This window comes from Corapipo altera, unplaced genomic scaffold, assembly GCF_003945725.1.
Source record: "Corapipo altera isolate COAL_440 unplaced genomic scaffold, ASM394572v1 64, whole genome shotgun sequence".
NCBI lineage: Eukaryota > Metazoa > Chordata > Aves > Passeriformes > Pipridae > Corapipo > Corapipo altera.
Window position 1 is genome coordinate 2669615 of NW_020884893.1, and position 17934 is coordinate 2687548.

General features: G+C 45.7%; 1 protein-coding gene across 1 annotated transcript in view; it reads right to left on the minus strand.

The window, feature by feature from the left end:
• Positions 1 to 1972: 1972 nt before the first annotated feature.
• The window catches only part of LOC113948428 (transmembrane protein 189-like), a 16656-nt gene continuing 694 nt past the window's right edge, over positions 1973 to 17934 (minus strand). Inside the window, exons 2-7 of the mRNA XM_027646056.1 lie at positions 17853 to 17928; positions 14668 to 14787; positions 6479 to 6570; positions 4820 to 4964; positions 3965 to 4177; positions 1973 to 3120 (exon numbers count right to left, since the gene is read on the minus strand). Of these exons, the coding sequence (XP_027501857.1) occupies positions 2999 to 3120; positions 3965 to 4177; positions 4820 to 4964; positions 6479 to 6570; positions 14668 to 14787; positions 17853 to 17928 (768 nt within the window). The 3' untranslated portion in view covers positions 1973 to 2998. The remainder of the gene's footprint in view (positions 3121 to 3964; positions 4178 to 4819; positions 4965 to 6478; positions 6571 to 14667; positions 14788 to 17852; positions 17929 to 17934) is intronic.

Here is a 17934-nt window from a genome sequence, read left to right on the forward strand (position 1 = left end):
AGCCCAGAGCTGGATGGGGACAGGGCAGCCCAGAGCTGGATGGGGACAGGAGAGCCCAGAGCTGGATGGGGACAGGGCAGCCCAGCTGAGCTGGATGGGGACAGGGCAGCCCAGCTGAGCTGACCAGGGCACGGGGACTAGAGGACCTGGATAACCAGGTTTGGCACCGAGCAGCCAGAGCCCCCTCTTGCTTCAAGAGGTTTGGGGTTTTTTTCTTTTTTAATACGCTGCAGAACAAAACCATGCCAGAAAGAACACTTCTGTCCCTGCACTTCTGGTCTGTAGGCTGCTCAGGGTCCCCTCTTTCCCTGTGTGTGCCAGCACTGCCTCCTGCTTGTTCCCAGGCAATGCCAGCTCCGAGCAGGCTCTGTGTTGGTCCCCAGGATGTCACAGAGGCAGCAGACAGGTCAGGGCTGCAGACAGGTGGGTGGGAGAACACGGATAATTAACCCAGCAGCAAAATGGAACAAAATGGAAGAAGCTGAGAGCCCTCAGAAAGCTGAGCAGTCTGACCTGTATCCATAAGAACCTCAAAGCAAACACAAACCTTCAGTCCGTCCTGGCTTAAGAAATCCCTGAGTGGGATTTTAAGGCTCTTTGCAGTAATTTTCCTCAGTTAACTGCAGTGCAACACTTCCCCTTGGAGCTGTGCCCCCAAACAGCTCTGTCTATAGGGCCTCTGCAGTGCCATGGATGCACATAGGGAATCCCACCAGCTCCCAAGATCCACATAAGGAATCCCTCCTGCTCCTCCAAGGCCCTGTGTGACCACAAGCACCCGCTCACCAGGGGCAGCTGCAGTCTGGGCAGAGAGCAGGAGCCTGAGCACAGCTTTCTGTGGAGGTGAGACTGAAATGAAAGAGCTTTTAAAAGCATTTAAACTGAAATGCTCTCTGTGGAGTTTAACTGGAGTGCCTTATTCTGCTTCAGCTCTAATCTGTTCCTAATCAACTTAAGACAAATTTATCTTAAGCCAGATTTGCAGCTGTTAAGAAGGATCCACGTAGCCTTTTGCTCCAGAATTGCCACATTGGTTTTGTGGAAGGATCCACATCTTTAAATGGGTGAAACAGGGGACCTGGGAGCTGTGTCAGGAGTGAGGAGTCACGGAGCCAGCTCAGCCTCTGGAGCCCAGCACAGCATCCCATGGAAAACTGCATCCAGAGATTAACTGCTGTCCCAGTTTTTCATAATTAAGCAAGATTAACAGATAAATAGTCCCAGCAGCCACCAGCATGAGTAGCTCAGATTTGTTTCCAATAAGGCTCAAGAGGCCAAGAGAGGTTTGGGCAGCTGCAACTGCCTTTAATGGCACTTTGGACAGACAAATTCTAGTAATTTGTGTGTCCCAAATCCATTTGTTACATCCACTGCACTACTGCTGCTCACTTGGCATTTCTATCTGCAGTGAAATGAGCTCTCAGAGGACCCAGTGCTTCAGTATGTTTCACACAGGAGCCCTGAGCATCCACCCAGTTCTGTCCTGGGCTTTCACACTGGTTTAGTTAACTCAAACTGGGGTCGAGGGTGAGGGAAAGGGGAAGAAAGGATGAGGGCAGGAGGGACAGACAACTAAGGATCACAGATCTGTTAGAATAGGGATTATGGGAGTCTCAAGATAGAAGCAGGTATGAATATAAACTTTTGTCAAGATGGTATAAATACCATCCACTGCAGTGCTTTGTGTGCACAGCAAGAGATGTTGTTTCTAAGCACTCAGTTGGAGTTACTCCTTCGCATCCAAAGCAGAATTACTTAATTACTTGCACTTCTTGAAAGGTGTAGAAGTGTGGTATAACACAGGCTCCTACAACACTGACAAATGTTCACTCCAACCTAAACAGGACATAACAGGCTGACAGGTGTCTCAGGGGGCTGGAACTGCACGAAGTGTTTTGCAGTCAATGACTGAGATTCTGCACTAAGTGCTGACAATGTAGCAATGAAGAACAGCAACAAGACTTAAACATGATTAGTATTATCCAACTGCTTTGTTATAAATATATTATATACATTCAAACATCACATTAAAATATTATTCCATTACACCAGAAGAGATTAAGGCTTTATATTATTTACAGAAACAAGCAAGCACCTTAAAAAAAAAAAGAACAAAACACCAGTCATTGACATTTCCCTTCTAACATTACAAGTTTGATACCTTGAGCTCTTGAATACAGCTATTTGCAGTGTGCCCAATGCTAGAACTAGTTTAAACATTTATTGTCAGGGTAGGAAACACTTAATAGCAGACTCATCAGTGAGCACTCCACACGAGCAGGTGTTGTACGGGGTGCCCTCCCTCCTCAGAGGCTCCTTAAATTGAAGGCTTATGTAGAAATGGTTTGCTCAATTCCACGTGGAGAGTAGAACAATTTTATTTTAAGGGAAGCTGAAGACACTTGAGGATTCGTGGCCCACTGGAGGAGCAGGATTCTCAAAGTCTGTTCCACATGACATCAATTGGATTTAACATGATAGTGAAGACAGAGCTGCACGTTGATCAGTCACAAAGTGCATTGAACAGTCATGATTTTCTGGGCTCCCCCTGCCCTGACACTGCTCTCATGCAGAGCACTTGGACTCGAACACGGAGTGACAAACCCTTGTCACCACTCTCCCTATAGGACTTAGGCAACAAGCTATTTTGGAAGTGTTAAATAATGTTGATACAACACATGTTTCCTACACCACCACGTACCACTGGAGTGACTGTCCTGCCCTCGGGCTGCCCGACAGCTCACGGACACAGCACGTTCTAATGTGTAAGCAGACATGGCTAAACAAAAAGGTGCTCAGTGAGAGTAATCATCTTCATTTCAAGTATTGTTTTAAGAATTAGTTCTTTTCATTGCAGTCTGTGTTAGCACTTTTTAGTTTGTGCTTTAGAGTCTGTTATTTCTTTGCAGGTCTTGAATTTGGCTGATGGCTTTATTTTTTTTTTTCTTTTAAAAACAACATTGGCAACAAGTTAAGGATTGCAGAAGGCTGGCAAAAGTTATTTGATTTTCTGAGCCCATTTCATGTCATCTGCTCTTGGCTTCTCCCCAGTAAGTCCTTGGATGATGTTCTCCAAACACCTCCAGAATCTTATCTTCTCTAATGGATAGTTCAGCCAACCTAAGGGATTGCAAAGGAAAAAGAGGATTAGTTTGTCATAGCATCTAAAGTTCAACTAGTTCAAGACTGCTAATAACAGTCAGGTTTAACTTTCAGGACATAGTAGGACTAAAAAATAGCTCTTTGAGTGGCAAGATTTTTGTCATCATCTGTCAAGTCAGGCTTCTTAATTGTATCATGTTTCTACACGACATTCTGCTAACGAGAACTAGATTTGTTTTTTGGCAGAGGTTTCAAAACCCACATGAACTGTTTGACAAAGCCAATGACAGAATGAAGAACTAGAGTGGTTTATTTTCTGCTGTCTGATTAACCTGATAACTTATTTAGCATTGTGCAACACTGGTCACTGGGCATTCCTACCTGTCCAGTGGGCATAATATTGAACACGGATATAAAAGGAAGTGAAAGGCAGCAAAGCCTGTCCACTCCTCTACCCTGAGTCAGAATGAGTGGATGCTGAAAATCCAGAAGCCTGGCTTTAGAAATGAGCATTCCAGACCAGTTGCAGATTAAATGCTCTCTTGAAGGAACAGCAGCTTTAAGACTTTAGTGAACAAAACCCATTACAGGCATGAGCTTACCAAGACTCCACTCCATTGGATCTCAGCACCACTGACTATTCCCTCAGGCTGCAAGTTACCTTTAGCTGATCACAAAACTTCCCCCTCCCCCATTTTTTATGCAACAAAACCAACTCCAGTTTTACTAAGAGCCTGTGCAGTAAGATCAGTTAACTTCATGCCCTTTTCCAGTTCAATAGGCTGCCCCTAAGTTACTGCACTAAGTTACTGCAGGTGAACTGCACTCAAGGGAGGCTGCAGCACGACCCCAAGGGCAGTACCAGTGGTGATGCAGAAGTAGGTCTCGTGTGGAGACACATGATGGATCCTGTGGTGCTTCCTGGGCAGGATAATGTGCCAGTCCTGCAGGAATATGACCCAGCGTGGGAGCCCAAAGTACGTGTGGGACCACTTGTGGATCTGGTTTGTCATGGTGATGAAGATGATGAGCGCGAAGACGTAACACTCCCAGGGACATGTCTCGTATAATGCCTCTGCAAAACAAGATGTGCATCTTTAAACACCAGTTATGAAAAGGCAAATTTCTACTAGGACAATGGCTGGTGCCACAGGAGCTAACAAAGGCCTCAACGAAGCTGCTTTGGCAGAAGTGTCACAAGAGCCAGTGAGCCATAAGCAATTCCCAAATGTCACAAGACAGGCTGGGAAGTGCCAACATCTGTGAATGCACCAGAAAGAGGAAGTCAAACTGAGTTGACCATCTATAAAATGAATTTAATCCTTTAGTTCTTGACTTCTAGTTTGCACATAAAGTGCTTCTGCACAGAGATGAAGCACTGTTGTTATATGTTACATACTTTAGAACAAAGGTTTCCCTATATGCTCACAGCTTGATCCTTCTTATAAAAAGAATATTTAGCATAACTTCTAATGCTTACTTGCACAACTCTTCAGCCCCAGTTATCCTCTGTTGAGCTAGAGAACCTCTCTGTGCCACCTTCTGCCACCCTACCTGCAGGAAAAAAAGCTTCCCTCCCTCCTGCCAGGAGCTCCATGCTTCCAACAGCTCTTCCTTGTCATGTCACAGTCATGGATTTCTCCTACCTTCACACAGACAAATATTCATCTAAATAGCAACAATGCTAAATCCATAGAAGTCAGAAGTAACAGCTTACCTGGGGAAAAAGAAACAAATTTGTATGCCATGTTGGCCAGTGGGACCAGTGTCATGAAGCAGTTGTCCCCATTGGTCTCTATGAAATCATGTCTGGTAATTGCTGTGGGGTCAATGTGATGTTCCCTAAAGGGTCGGATGAAAGCCTGGAAAAAGCAATGACACCACGGCTCAACACTGGTCTTGGAAAGAAAATATTACCAAAGAAACCCCCCAACAAACCCCAAACCCCCTCTCATACGTTCTACTGTGATGACTGAGATTAAGAGAATTCCAGAGTACAAAGCATGTGAGCAGCATCAAACTTTTGTGATGACAACGCTTCAGATTATTTGATTTACATTTGAGAAGCAATTCAGCTCCCAAATCCAGGTTTTCATAGTTTTCAGTTTTATTCTTCTTAATTTTCAATTAGAACCTGTAGTCTCTGGATCTCAAAAACAAAGCATCAGCATCCTACTTTCACAGACAAAATAAGCCCGTGAAAATCACAAATATAATTTCCTTAATAAGCAGCATCAACCAAGGAAAAATCCACTAAAATATTAAAATTCAACCTAACATTTTTGTGTGGGGTACAGATGCCAGCTCTAACAGAATAAATGCAAGTTAAGTGACTGGATAAGGCAATGGAAGTCAAACAGACTACAGAAGTCACCTCTAAGAACAGAAATCACATCAGAACACACAGTCCTAGAGGAGACAGAGCAATTGCTTTACTGTGTGTGACAGTCAAACCATTTACTGATTTGCCTTTACCACATTCATCACATACAGCCTGTGCAAAGGTGTCCTGAGCAGCTTGAACTCAGGGTCATTTAGTGCAAAGTCTCCAGCTTTTTTTTTAATGTAAACTATGGTCCAGAGATACCAGGATTCAAAGACTACTAAGTCTATTGAAGGTGAACAAAAATAAACCAAAACTAACAGTCTGAATTCTGCTGTGGTAGTTTATGTATTTCTGAATAATTACAAGGAATAGCCCACATGCCTTTTTTTTTTTAAAAAATGATCCTTCTAATATTGCACTGTGAGAAGTAATTAATGGTAACTACTTAGAAATTTAATTAAGAAAACAGATGACTGCTTACAATGGAAGCCAGTGCACCTTCCACTAAGCAAGTGGCATTTGTAGCTGCAGGTGTATAATATATCTCTAATTAAATCTTCAGTCATCACCATTCTAATATTACTACATCTACAACAGGGGCAGTAGAACAGAATGCTGCAAGGATTCTTACTGGAGCACCCTCATGTTTCACGAGTTTTTAGGAGTTCAGCTGCAGGGACAACTCTCCACATCTATGGACATTGTTTTTTGAGGATCTACAGTGCCCAAGCCAGGTTCCTCCACTTGTGGTTCCCACAGAACCTCGGGAAGGTCTGCAAACACTGGTATTGCAAAACTGTGTGCAAACCTCAAACAAGGTGATAAAATGGAGCAATGTCACCTTGCACGTGTCACCCAGGCCAGGTGCAAACACAGCCCTGCCCCAGCACTGCCCAGTGCTGCTCCATGGAGGGCTCTGGGGTGTGGAGCTGGTTACACTGGCAGGACTGAAGACAGAGCCTATAACTGCCCAATTCAGCTGGGAACACTGGAAGCGCTTCAGGAAAGTATTTCATAACTTTTTCAAGCTTAAGAATAACAATCTCAAACCTTTCCAACTATGGGTAGCTCCACAGATCCCCAGGTATCTGCTCCCCAGTGAAATAATCCTGATAAGAAGTCAGCGGTAACAACTCCTGCAACTTCAATGAGGAGAGAGACAGTTAGAGAAACACAGCATTGTTACTGACTTAGTCACATTTTATACTTGTTTTACAAGTTGTTTATCTACCTTTCACTTACATATTTGCACCCATATGAGATCTAACCAGTCTGAATAAACATAAAGTCAGGCAAATAAGAAAAAGAAGTTAACAACAGACCACTTGGACAGTAACAATCTTCATTAAATCTATAGCAGGATTTTGTGTTTAGCCCATCTTGTACAGAACAGATGGACCACTCCATGTGGGTACCTTTTGCTTAGCTGATCCCTCACCTCTGCAGTCCTCACCTTTTGTTTTCCAACAGGGAGAAGAAATAAATGCACAATTAGTGTGGCACCCGCTACCCGGAAAGCTTTCTTTTCATACCATAAATCAACCCTCACTGCTGAATCCATTATCCAGTTGGCCCAAACTCTTAAATACACCAGGAAACACTTCATTCTTTATGTATCTCCTCATTGTACTGGAGACAGCTTATTTTATAAGCAGTAAATTGTGTACATTTGCTTTTGTTTCAGACCACACACGCAAGCTCCAGTGAGACCGGGTGGGACACAATAGCTTTTAGATCTGCTCCCAGCAGCTGAAAGGGCAAGCAGCCTGGGTTCAGGGGAAGATATCCAAACAACACTTCTCTTTGCAACAACTAAAATACCGTTCTCGCTGAGCTAATGTCCCCATTAGCCCTCATGGCCTCCAGCAGCTGCACCATTAGAGTCTGAAACGCCTGCAGGAGCAGCAACAGAAATTGAAGCAAAATACTGACTGGTTCAATAGATGTTTCACATATTGCTTTGATGTCAGCTGGTAGAAAGCTAAGAGGGAAGAATGGAGGGTGCCTGGAGCAATGCATTATACTTCAGCAATTGGAAAAAACCCAACTACTAGCAATCTCATTCTAGCTGTGCTGCAGAAGGGCTTGCTCACTCTTCTGCACTTGTGCAGGATGAGTAATAATAGAAGAGCTAAAACTGTACTGAGGTTATACATGACCAGCATCATAACACTTGGGGTATGTCCTGTCCCCAGGCTCAGAGACCACGATGGAACAGGAGCCTCCTCTGGGTCAGGGCCATGATGAAGTGGGACCCTCCTCTGGGTCAGGGCCATGCTGGAGCAGGACCTGGCACTCAGCACAGTCACCACTTGGCCGCAGGACTGGAAGAGCAACTGCCCCAAACACACCATTAACACAAGACAGCTTTGTCTTGCTTCTGTCCTGCTCAGAAACCAGGGAACCTGCAGGGGTTTGGGCCACAGAAAAGGCCCCGCTCCACCTCTTCCTTGTTTGAGAGTCAAACTCAGACACAACAACTCGCAGCCTCACCCAAGGGCTGCTCTTGCAGGGAGCACAAACCGCTTCCTGTGGGCTGGCTGGTCCTGGGCCAGCGGGAGGAGCCCCAGGGAGCAGGCACTGCACTATGAGGGCTTCAGGAGACAAAGCTATTTTACGTGTTTACAACAAAAAGATGTACTTAGCTGAAATTTTACGAGCTGAGAGTAAGGCTGGCTTTGCACAGGTATAATTACCAAATTGTAACCCAGAGTTCTTACAGCAGAGCATATAAAGTTTTATATTTACTGTAAAAATTCAGTTAGAGTCTCTGGAGAGGAAAAAAAACCAGCATAAGGTGTTATTAAATAACTTGATGCTGTTGTGTAACATCACTGAGAAGTATAGTCATTTTTAATCAGTGATTGTATGAATGAGTTGAATGTTACAGCACTAAAGGGTCAGGGGAGTGGCTAACTCTACACAGAAAAAAAATCTTGTTTTCTAAAAATCAATATGCTAAAGTGACAGTTGTTTGTCATTAGCTCAGTTGGTTCAGCATGGTGCTAACAAAGCTAAGGCTGTGGGTTTGATCCCTGTATGGGTCATTCACTAAAGAGTTGGACTTGATGATCCTTGTGGGTCCCTTCCAACTCAGAATGCTCTGAACTCTGTGAACACTTACATGCTTATAAAAATAAAATGCCTTAGTCATCTGCCTTCCCCACGTAGTGGCTTTCAGTACAGAGAAGGCAGAGGCTTGATACTATGGCAAATTACAAGGCTAAGAAAATAAAATCTGGATGTTCCAACAAGTATAAAGTGTAGCAGCTTGAAAGCAGAAAAGAAGAGTTCATCATTTTGGCTAATAAAGGTGAGAAGAATTCAGTGAGAATGGACCTCACAGTGCAGTAACCAGAAAATGCAGCTGAACTGTGAAATACAAGAAGGGCTCGGATAGCACATGTATTATTATTATTATATAGAGTAGTTCTATCCCATTATAGCTGCAGTTTCAAACAAGTCCTCTCCAGAGGCAGGAAAAGTGTGTGCTATGTCACAGGAGCTCCCTTGGCAGGACTGGCACGTTTCTCACGGAGCCTGAGCTTCTCCTTGTGCTGAATCCCTGCTCTGGGAGCTGTGTAATCCTTGTGTCCCAGCAATGCCCCCTGAGAGCAGCACACCCCACACCTCACAGCTCAGCCCTGACTGCAGCAGACCTGACCTGGCCTTGGGGCTGAGCCAGCTTGGACACTACCAGGGAAAGGAGATCCCCAAGGAATTAGGGCACAGACTCCCCTGGAGCTGAACAGCAGTGACTCCTAAAGCAAATACTCTACCAAAGCACAGCTTGGCTAAGAATCACTGCCTGATAAACTTAATGATAAGAACAGCCAAATTTTATTCTCATGTCTTTAACCTTAGTGTGTTTGCATGAAGCAAGCTGTTTCTGCTATTTCTACAGCTGACAGAGGGCTTGTAAAGCACATTTAAATGACTAAGTCCTGACAACTTTACCAAGGCCTCAGGTTCTTAAAGAAAAAGTACCACTGTGAGAACTTCTTTTCCCTGTAAATGCATTACTAGAAAAAGCATTTCTGTCATCCCAGAAGGTGGTGATTAAAGGTACAGAGAACAATGGATACAAAATGAAAATCAAGAGCAAATTTTCTCCCACTAAAAAAAAAATCCAACACTTTCATTAGTATGATTAATCAACTAATCCTCCAGTTTCATCCCTTTAAAACACTCCCGGAATGAAGCAAGGTGAGCTCAGTCCCTGGGAGCACTGGATAGTTCTGTGCCTGCAGGTTGGTACCCAGAGCCCCAGCACCTGAACACTGGGCTGGCATTGGATGTAACCCACCATCACACTGCTCTGTTCAGGGTCTGCCCTGTGCCCAGGCACTCCAGCAGGGCAACACCCAACTCATGTGCATGCGTTTGAGGTGTAAGAGGCAGTTTTCTGAGTGGATCAGGACCACTGAGACCTACAGCTCTTAAATCCTCAGCCGAAGTCCCCTGTAACTTGGAGAGAGCCTCTGACAACTGGGCAGGCACACAGAGCTGTCTTTGTCCCTGCTGCTGCCAGAGAGAGCAACAGCACGTCCCCTGTGCACACAGTGGGCACAGAGAAGGGGCCGTGCCACCAGTGTCCCTCCGGCACCAGGGCAGGAGCCTCACAGGGGAGAAGGGCTCAGCTCTCCCTCGGCCCTGCCTGACAGCTGCCAGCACGCCAGGAAGTCCATCCCTTAATCCAAGTGACATGAAGAACAGATAACCGGTGCCAACATCACCTGCCCGAGTGCAAACCAGCAACTGTACCACATAATTCCACTTTCACGATCAACAGCCTCCTCCTTCTCCTCCTTACGGGGGCTGGACCGGGGCTCCCAAGAGAACACCCCAGTAGTGCCCAAAGGATCCACAGGAGACAAACATTGTAACACAACACACATTCATTTGCACACAGTGCAACACAGAATCCAAGTTTTGCCCATTTAACCACTTGTGGAGTTTCCATGCAAGAGATGATACAGTTTAGGGTGGAAACACAAAGTTACCTACAGCTACCAAGTAACTGATGGGTACTTCAGGTGGGTAGGACAGCAGGTGACAAGGAATCGGCTTATTTGGACCAACACTGAAGTAAATGATCATTTTCTGTTGCTACCTGAGGCTTCCAGTGTAATTTCATACCAATGTAATTTCATACCACTTTTAAAACAAAATTTCAAGTGGAAACTCACTGTAGTGCACAAAGTAACTCCAAAATGAAGCAACATTGTTACAGCTGTGAGGCAGAGGATGGGGACACCTGCCCCACATGCCCAGCACGCCCTTCATTCAGCACTGATGTGTCTGGAGTGGTTTTACTCCAACCTGTGCCAGGGCTCTCGTGTGTTACACACTCATCCTTTGGCTCTGCAATGCAGCTGATGAAGTGCAGCCCTGCAGAGCTGCTTGAGCTTGGAACAAAGAGCTGCTGGGCCTTTATGAGATCCAGTTTCTATTTTGAAAGCTCACTAAGTGATTTCCTCCCGTGTGCTCTCTCTGCCTAACCCACAACATCTGCAGGAACGTGGACCTCAAATCAGTTAAAAAAAAAAAAAAGCGATGCCTAGCTCTCAAGTCAGCAGCAATTAATTGTACCTTGTGTCATGGCACAAGATGTTCCTAAAGATATCTGTCCTATGTGAGGCAGTTCTTACAAATATAAAGAGGTTACAACACAAAGTTAGCTTTCTTTTTTTTAAGACTGCAATGCACAGTCTCTGTTATGAGCAAATGTACCAGCACATAAAAGTCAAATGTCTGAAACAAGTCAATCAGCTTGGAAAAGAGAGTTTAAAACCCTATACAAAGGCAAGAGGGAGAGGAAATGAAAACCAGGATCCATGTTTTAACTTGCCAAATGTTTTATCTAGATGCTATCAATACATGAACTACATACTCAACTCAAGTGTATTGAAAAATAGGCTGGACACCACAAACTCACCTGAAGGTATAAGGGTTTTCAAACCTGATTTTATGTGTTTTGGTGAGGCTTTTCTGCTTATCAAACAATAACACCTTTGCCAGCCTTGTCCCTGGCACTACCAAACATCTACTAGAGTGGTTGAGGCTGCTCTGGTTCTGTGGCACTGCTGGGAGGGTGTCCTGCTGCAGTGGGAAAAGATGGGGGTGTTGAACTTCCATCACTCCCCACCCCCAGCCAGGGCTGCCCACAGTTTACTGGGTGCATGTGTGTGAGTGCCAACAAAATACCAAATTCAAATCTGCATGACTGGCAGCTTGCAGAAAGAGGAACATTTCCATGGCTGCTCAGCAGCTGAGGATATTCAGAACAGGGCATGACTGGATTTAACAGAAGCAACAAAAGAAATCCATCCTCTGCCCACTCTTTTTTTTTTTTTTTTTGACAATGAGGAAGGGAAGGAAGTTGTCTCATCACTGCTAAACCAGCCTGAAAGACAAGAGACTCCCATGCCTCTTCCTTTCCAGCAAGATCATCCTTAGTCAGCAGGAAACCCCCCAGTGCAGGAGCCATTCTAATCAAGGCCATGAAGGTCTTTCCTCAGTGATGCCATGGGTGACTCAGCACAGCAGCACAGACCTGCCTCCTACAGCACATAGGGAAGGACCTACTTCCTGCCAGCCAGAGCAGGATCAGACCTTTTTTGTCCCAAGAATCTCTGGATTACAGTATTCATGGTATTACTCATGCCACAATTAAGTGTTCCTTTAAAAGTACGAAAAAAGAATTAATTACAGATACAGGGTTTAGGCAAAGTGGAAGGATGCAGAATGTTCAAACTACTCCATTTCTTAACAGAAGATATGTATTTGCATAAGAGCACACAAGGGGGGGGCAACAATGCATTCAGTGGACAGGTCTGTGCAGCAGAGCAGATCCATCCCAGTGGATCACTGATCCCTTTCAGGTTTCCAAAGGTCTGGTGTGAACTCGATCCAGAGCTACATCTTTATGAGCAGAATGTTTATTTTGTGACCTCATCTCAAAGGTCAATATTCCAAACTAAGCTTGAGGAGGGCCCTCACTGGAACACACCTCAGCTGCTTGTGACTCAGTGTTCCCAATCGTACCCGCCGTACCACCCGCAGGATTTAGGAATCAGGACTTTCATGGAGATGAGCTTCACAAAAAGTAATAAAACCTAATATAAAACCCCCAAACGAATAAAATCTGTGAATTACATAATTCACACTTCACCTGAAGAAATAATGTACTGAAGACAACAAAACAAGATAGCCTGCAGTGCTTATTACTTTATTGCACTCATTTTTGTACACACTATCAGTTAGTTCCACACCATTTTATTTACACTGAATCCAGATTCCGATACTTTAATCATTCACTACTACTTAAATAATACTATCACTGAATTGGCTGTTTTATCAGTTAAACTGGTAACCAGGATATCAGAGAACTCAAGCTTTTATCAGCATTAACTTTGAGATGAAAGCCAGCAACAAATAGATTGCACTACAGGTTAACCATTATTGGTCATTCTCTTGTCTGCATCTGCCCTTGTCACCAAGGAGCAGTTCACAGGCCATGTTCTTCTCCATTCCTCCCAACACCTCCACCTCATCAGCTGACAGCAGGCAAGACTGAACGAGGCCAAGAGGGCTGGTGTGATTCACAGTGGGAGGACACTGCTCCCCCCAGCCCCCTTTACACAGACATCAGGAACTGCCACTTCCCAGCTCTGGGAGAAATTCATAGCTTCTATCACATACCACTGCTTGAACCTGCTGCTGTGTTTTGGATGGGGGGGTTGTTTGTTTGTTTAATTCATTAGCAATATACAGCACTGATTATAAACAGGCACCATTCTCTTCTAAAACATACACCTCACACAGTTTATAGAAAAATGTGTTTTTATTCTAAAGCACAGGAATGAACAGCTGAACTACCTCAGACAGTGCCCTAAGGAATGACACCATGTGTTCTGCTTTCAGCTAACCAGGCAATTCATGCAAAAGCATGTAAATGTTTATACACACCCAACACAAGAGTTACTACTGTATTCAGTATTCTTTGCAAGTATGGGAGGACACTGGTGAAATGCTTGGATACTATTCCCTCCCTCTTCCCATAGCAGAAGTTTTCCAGAGAGCTATGAAAGGTATGCATTGCACAGATGACCCTTCAGATTTCTAAACTGAACCCTCTTGCCTTTTCCCACATCCCCTCCCACCCAGGGACCAGCAGTGCCCGGGCAGTGCCCACAGACCGAGTCAGCCTCTGTGAGCACCGCCTGCTCCGCTGCCCTCTCTGCCTCTTCTCAACAAAATCTGTGTGCAACTGCTTCTGCACACCATCCTGTGCCACAAAACTCGTGTAAACACTGATCTTTTTTGCTCTGTGTGTTAAGGAATATTCAAGTCGTACCTAGGGTTAGGCTTTGACTGATGTAACAAATGTTGTGGGTCCCTTTTCACACGCTGCTCATTCTGAGTCAGTTTTTTCCTGTAGCTAATTCCATGCAATTCTTGATTCTATCACTAAAGCTGTACAGCAGCAAACTAGAGCCTTCCCTGGTTCTTCGTCTTCTCCATGGAAAAGGGGGAATCATCAGCTCCCACTGCAGCTCTGCCCCACCGAGATCCTGCCAATGTAAACACCTCTACAGACCAAGGCACAGAGGTGAGACTGAGCTGCTGGGCTTGCCTGCCTTCACTTCCCACCCAATGAAGTAATAACAGACCAAGAGTCACATTTATTACCACAAGAAAGCAGCAACTTGTCTTGTATTGCTGGAAAAAAGTCATCACTGAGGACAAAGGCCAAATGTCACATCCTGACATGAAAGCACAATTCTCCAAAATTCCCATGGTCACTTTGCAGTCCCCCAGAATCAAGCCAGTTTGAAGCCTTAACCATCTTTTATAATATTTCTCAAGCTTTTGCTTTCTGAAAAGTTCTTGTAAATGTTTTTGTCAATTAGTGTGTTTTGTTTCCATCTCTGACCACCTTCACAGCTCTTTTCCTTCTCAATAGTCCTTACACTTGCAGTGACTACCCAAACCCACCAAACTTACACAGCTATGTCAAAAACTTCCCCTTTAAGATACCAAGAAGCCACTGACATGAAAGACAAAGCAGTAACAAACTTTGCAGATGGTCTCAGTTTCGGGGGCTCTGCACTTGCACACATAATAATTGTCCCTGACTCTTTCCAACAGCAAGTCAAACCTAAAGGATCACCACACTTGCTTCCCATATTCCAACAGTCTTGCCTTGTTTGGGACAGTGAACAGTTCCTACTTACATATCCCAACGATAACCGAGGGCGTGTGTTCCAGTCGCAAATAAAAGAGGAGATTGTAAAAATTGAAACAGATCAGAGAGAAGCATAAGATGACAGAGATCCATTCTTGTAGTCTCTTTCCTGTTGGGAAAAAAAAAAAAAAGGAAAAAAGCACGTTTTACTTTTATCTGAGAGGACATTTTGGAGTCTGAAATAATACAGACAGACCATTCTACTGCCTAGATGACTCGCTCCATTTGTCTGACAGGGAACTGAAAGAGAAACTTATTTATCCATGGGAGGTGCACTCATTTTGTTAAATGACATCCCTCTTCCCTGAGCCGCCACTAACCACTTCCCTCTGCCCTTGCCCAAATAACAGGGACAAATCAGACATCATCTCACATTGTCCTAGTTTCCTTCTCCCTGAGATTGCTGGCATAATGTTCCTCCTTTTCTCAATTTGCATTTCATCCAATATTCAGTGTTGCTGGAATGGCTGAATCTGGGAACAAATTTCTGGCCCCAGACGTATTTAAATCTCCTCGTGATCTGTAATATTTACAAGCTCTGAGATTTTAAATAAAGCTGTTGCACTAACAGGAAAAAGCACCATCCTGTATTTTGGTGGCCCTGGAATGACTTGTCTAGCATTGCAAGTGTACCCTCTGAAGCTTCTCACTGAACTGCTGCCTTGTTTTTGCCTTCCCGCTCCCAGGCAAAGGGAGGGAACTCTCAGCCACTCTGAGATGACAAAGGACAGAATAAGCAAAGAGAAAGAACTGGCACAAACTCTCTCCTGCACCTTACTGTACTACTTTGTACCTCCATAAAAAAATCATTAATGAATATAGAAAGGGAACAGGCAGATCAGAGTACAGTAACACTTTGAATATCAGATTAGCAGCAGAAAGCTGCTGCCTGTTCATCACTGCTGGATCCTCACGAGGCTCCGAGGCCAAGAGCAGGGGACGCTCAGGGTGAGGCCCATGTGGATTAAGGAATCAGGAACAGACCTTTAATGCCCAAGGCCAGGCAGGAGATCTGAGCTGCCACCGTGGCCAGAAGGGCCCCGGGCTGCAGTCAGCTCTTGACACGCTCAGGGTCACCCAGCACAGCCTCCTCCTGCCCAGGGCTCCCCAGAGCAGCCCCTTCCCCACTCCTGCCGAGGCAAAGCCACACCCAAGGAACACTGAGTGAGGTGCATGTGCTCTCCCAGGCACGCTCAGGCCTAGCATGTGTTCAGGACAAGAGCTTCTGTCCTACTCCTCCTCCCTCCTGACCTACTGCCTGATCAAATTTCTCCTCCTAAATGCTAAATCAAGTCCTCCCTCTCAAGTGTACCATACAACAAACAGGGAAGTAGGAACATAAAAGGAGGATCAGAATTACCTCCAATGTGCCTACAAAGCAATATTTGAAAGAGTGAACAAAGACTTTTACAGGCCAGTTTTGCTCTAGAAAGACCCCGAGTATACAAACTAACAGCCTCTGCAGTAGCAGAGGAGAGAATCGTGAAATTAAATTAAGACACAGGAACAGCCATATCTGACAGTAGCATCAGGTGACAATGTGGGCGATTCTATAAAGAGATCCCTGGAGTAATGAAAGTAAGAGTTAATTAACACTCGCTTCCTGCATAAGAAAACCACACCCTGATTAGAGGAGCTAAGTGGGTACAATTAGCTGGCTGCGGGAAATGAGGCTTCTTGATGGCAAGTCCCCTGAGCTCAGTGTGTGCAAACACTTCTGTACTCTGAACATTGGGATCCCAGCATGGCTGTGGAGATACCTGAGTCCAAAAACACAGCCTCAGCTCTGCACTGGGAAGGCAAATCACTCAAGGAGCTGAGTCAGCACCAATACTTGTGTTTAAAGGGCACTCAAATCTAGAAGTGTGTCCTGCCTGAAGGAATGAGGTGACAAAGCCACAAAGAGTGTGCTTAAAGAAATCAGGGAAATATTCCAGTCATAGTCACTCTGCACAATCAAATGTAATCCCTGCTCTAATGAATTCAGAAGTTGGACATCATGTGCTTCCTCCATAATACATATTCTGACATTGTTTATGCAAATTATTTATGTAATGCCAGAAAAAATTTGTGTATCCAACAAACCCTCACAGCTTTCTGACACAATATCACTGCACATGTGCTGCTTCACAGACTGCCCAGGAATCTCCCTCTACAGCCAACAATAAGGGCAGTGAGTTGTTTGGGGAGGAAAACCTTTTCCTCATGAGCCAAAGTCAGGGATTGCTTTTGTGTAAAACAGGAACCAGACTCAGCTGGACCAGAACTGTGTGTCCAGATGTCACACATCACCTTCTCAAGGCAAATGGGAGGCGACCAAAACCAGCTGAAGACTTGCCCCCAACAACTTGCTGGACAAACCAACAAAGGCCTTGGTTTCCTTATCATCCCTTGGCTCTGTGTGAGCAAGAACCTACTTGTGCAGGAATTGCCTTGTGTGAGCTGAGCTCAGCTGACCTGCTGGAAACCACAAAGAGCTGAAAACGTGTCTTCCCTTTCCTAATTCCTCACCTGCAAATGGATTCACTGGGAAGGGCAGGAACACCCGGCACTGCTCACACTGTGAGCTAAACACAAATTACGCTTAATTATAAGGAGTTTGCAGCTTTTCCACAGCATGATCGAATAGTCATCCAGGAAGCACTCGAACGACAAACTGAAGCCTGTTTGATGCGTACCAGGCTCCAGGAAGACTAGAACAGGAATTCCAGCATCCCTCCACCCCTTTCTGAGGGGCCAGGCCTGGAGACCTCAGAGCAGCTCCCTGAATAAACGTTCTTCAGCCAAAGCTTCTGTCGTTACCTTGTGCAGCGACCAGACCCGCTTTTAGAAGGAAAGCCTCGCTTTTTGTTTGCCAGCTTTTAAAGAGAACACCTCCCCCCGCCCCGTTCTGGGCCGTTTCTGGTTCGAAACGCTCGGGGCCGCACACCCGGCCCGGTCCCAGCCCCGCCGGGAGCCCCGCGCTGCCCGGGCTGGGCCGGGGGCGGCAGCCCCGGGGACCAGCCCCGCAGGGCCCGGCCCATCCCCGCCCTCAGGGCTGCCGGGGCCGCGCCGGAACGGACCGCGGTGCCCCGGGGAGAGCGGTGCCCCGGGGAGAGCCGGGCCCGAGGGAGCCACCCCGAGCGCCCGGCCCGAGGGCCCCGCCCGCGCTCCCGCGCGGCCGCGCCGCCTCACCTGGCGAGTAGAGCTCGGCCAGCTCGCGGGCCCCGGCGTGCTGCGCGCCCCAGCGCCGCCCGCCGCCCTCGGGCTCCTCCGG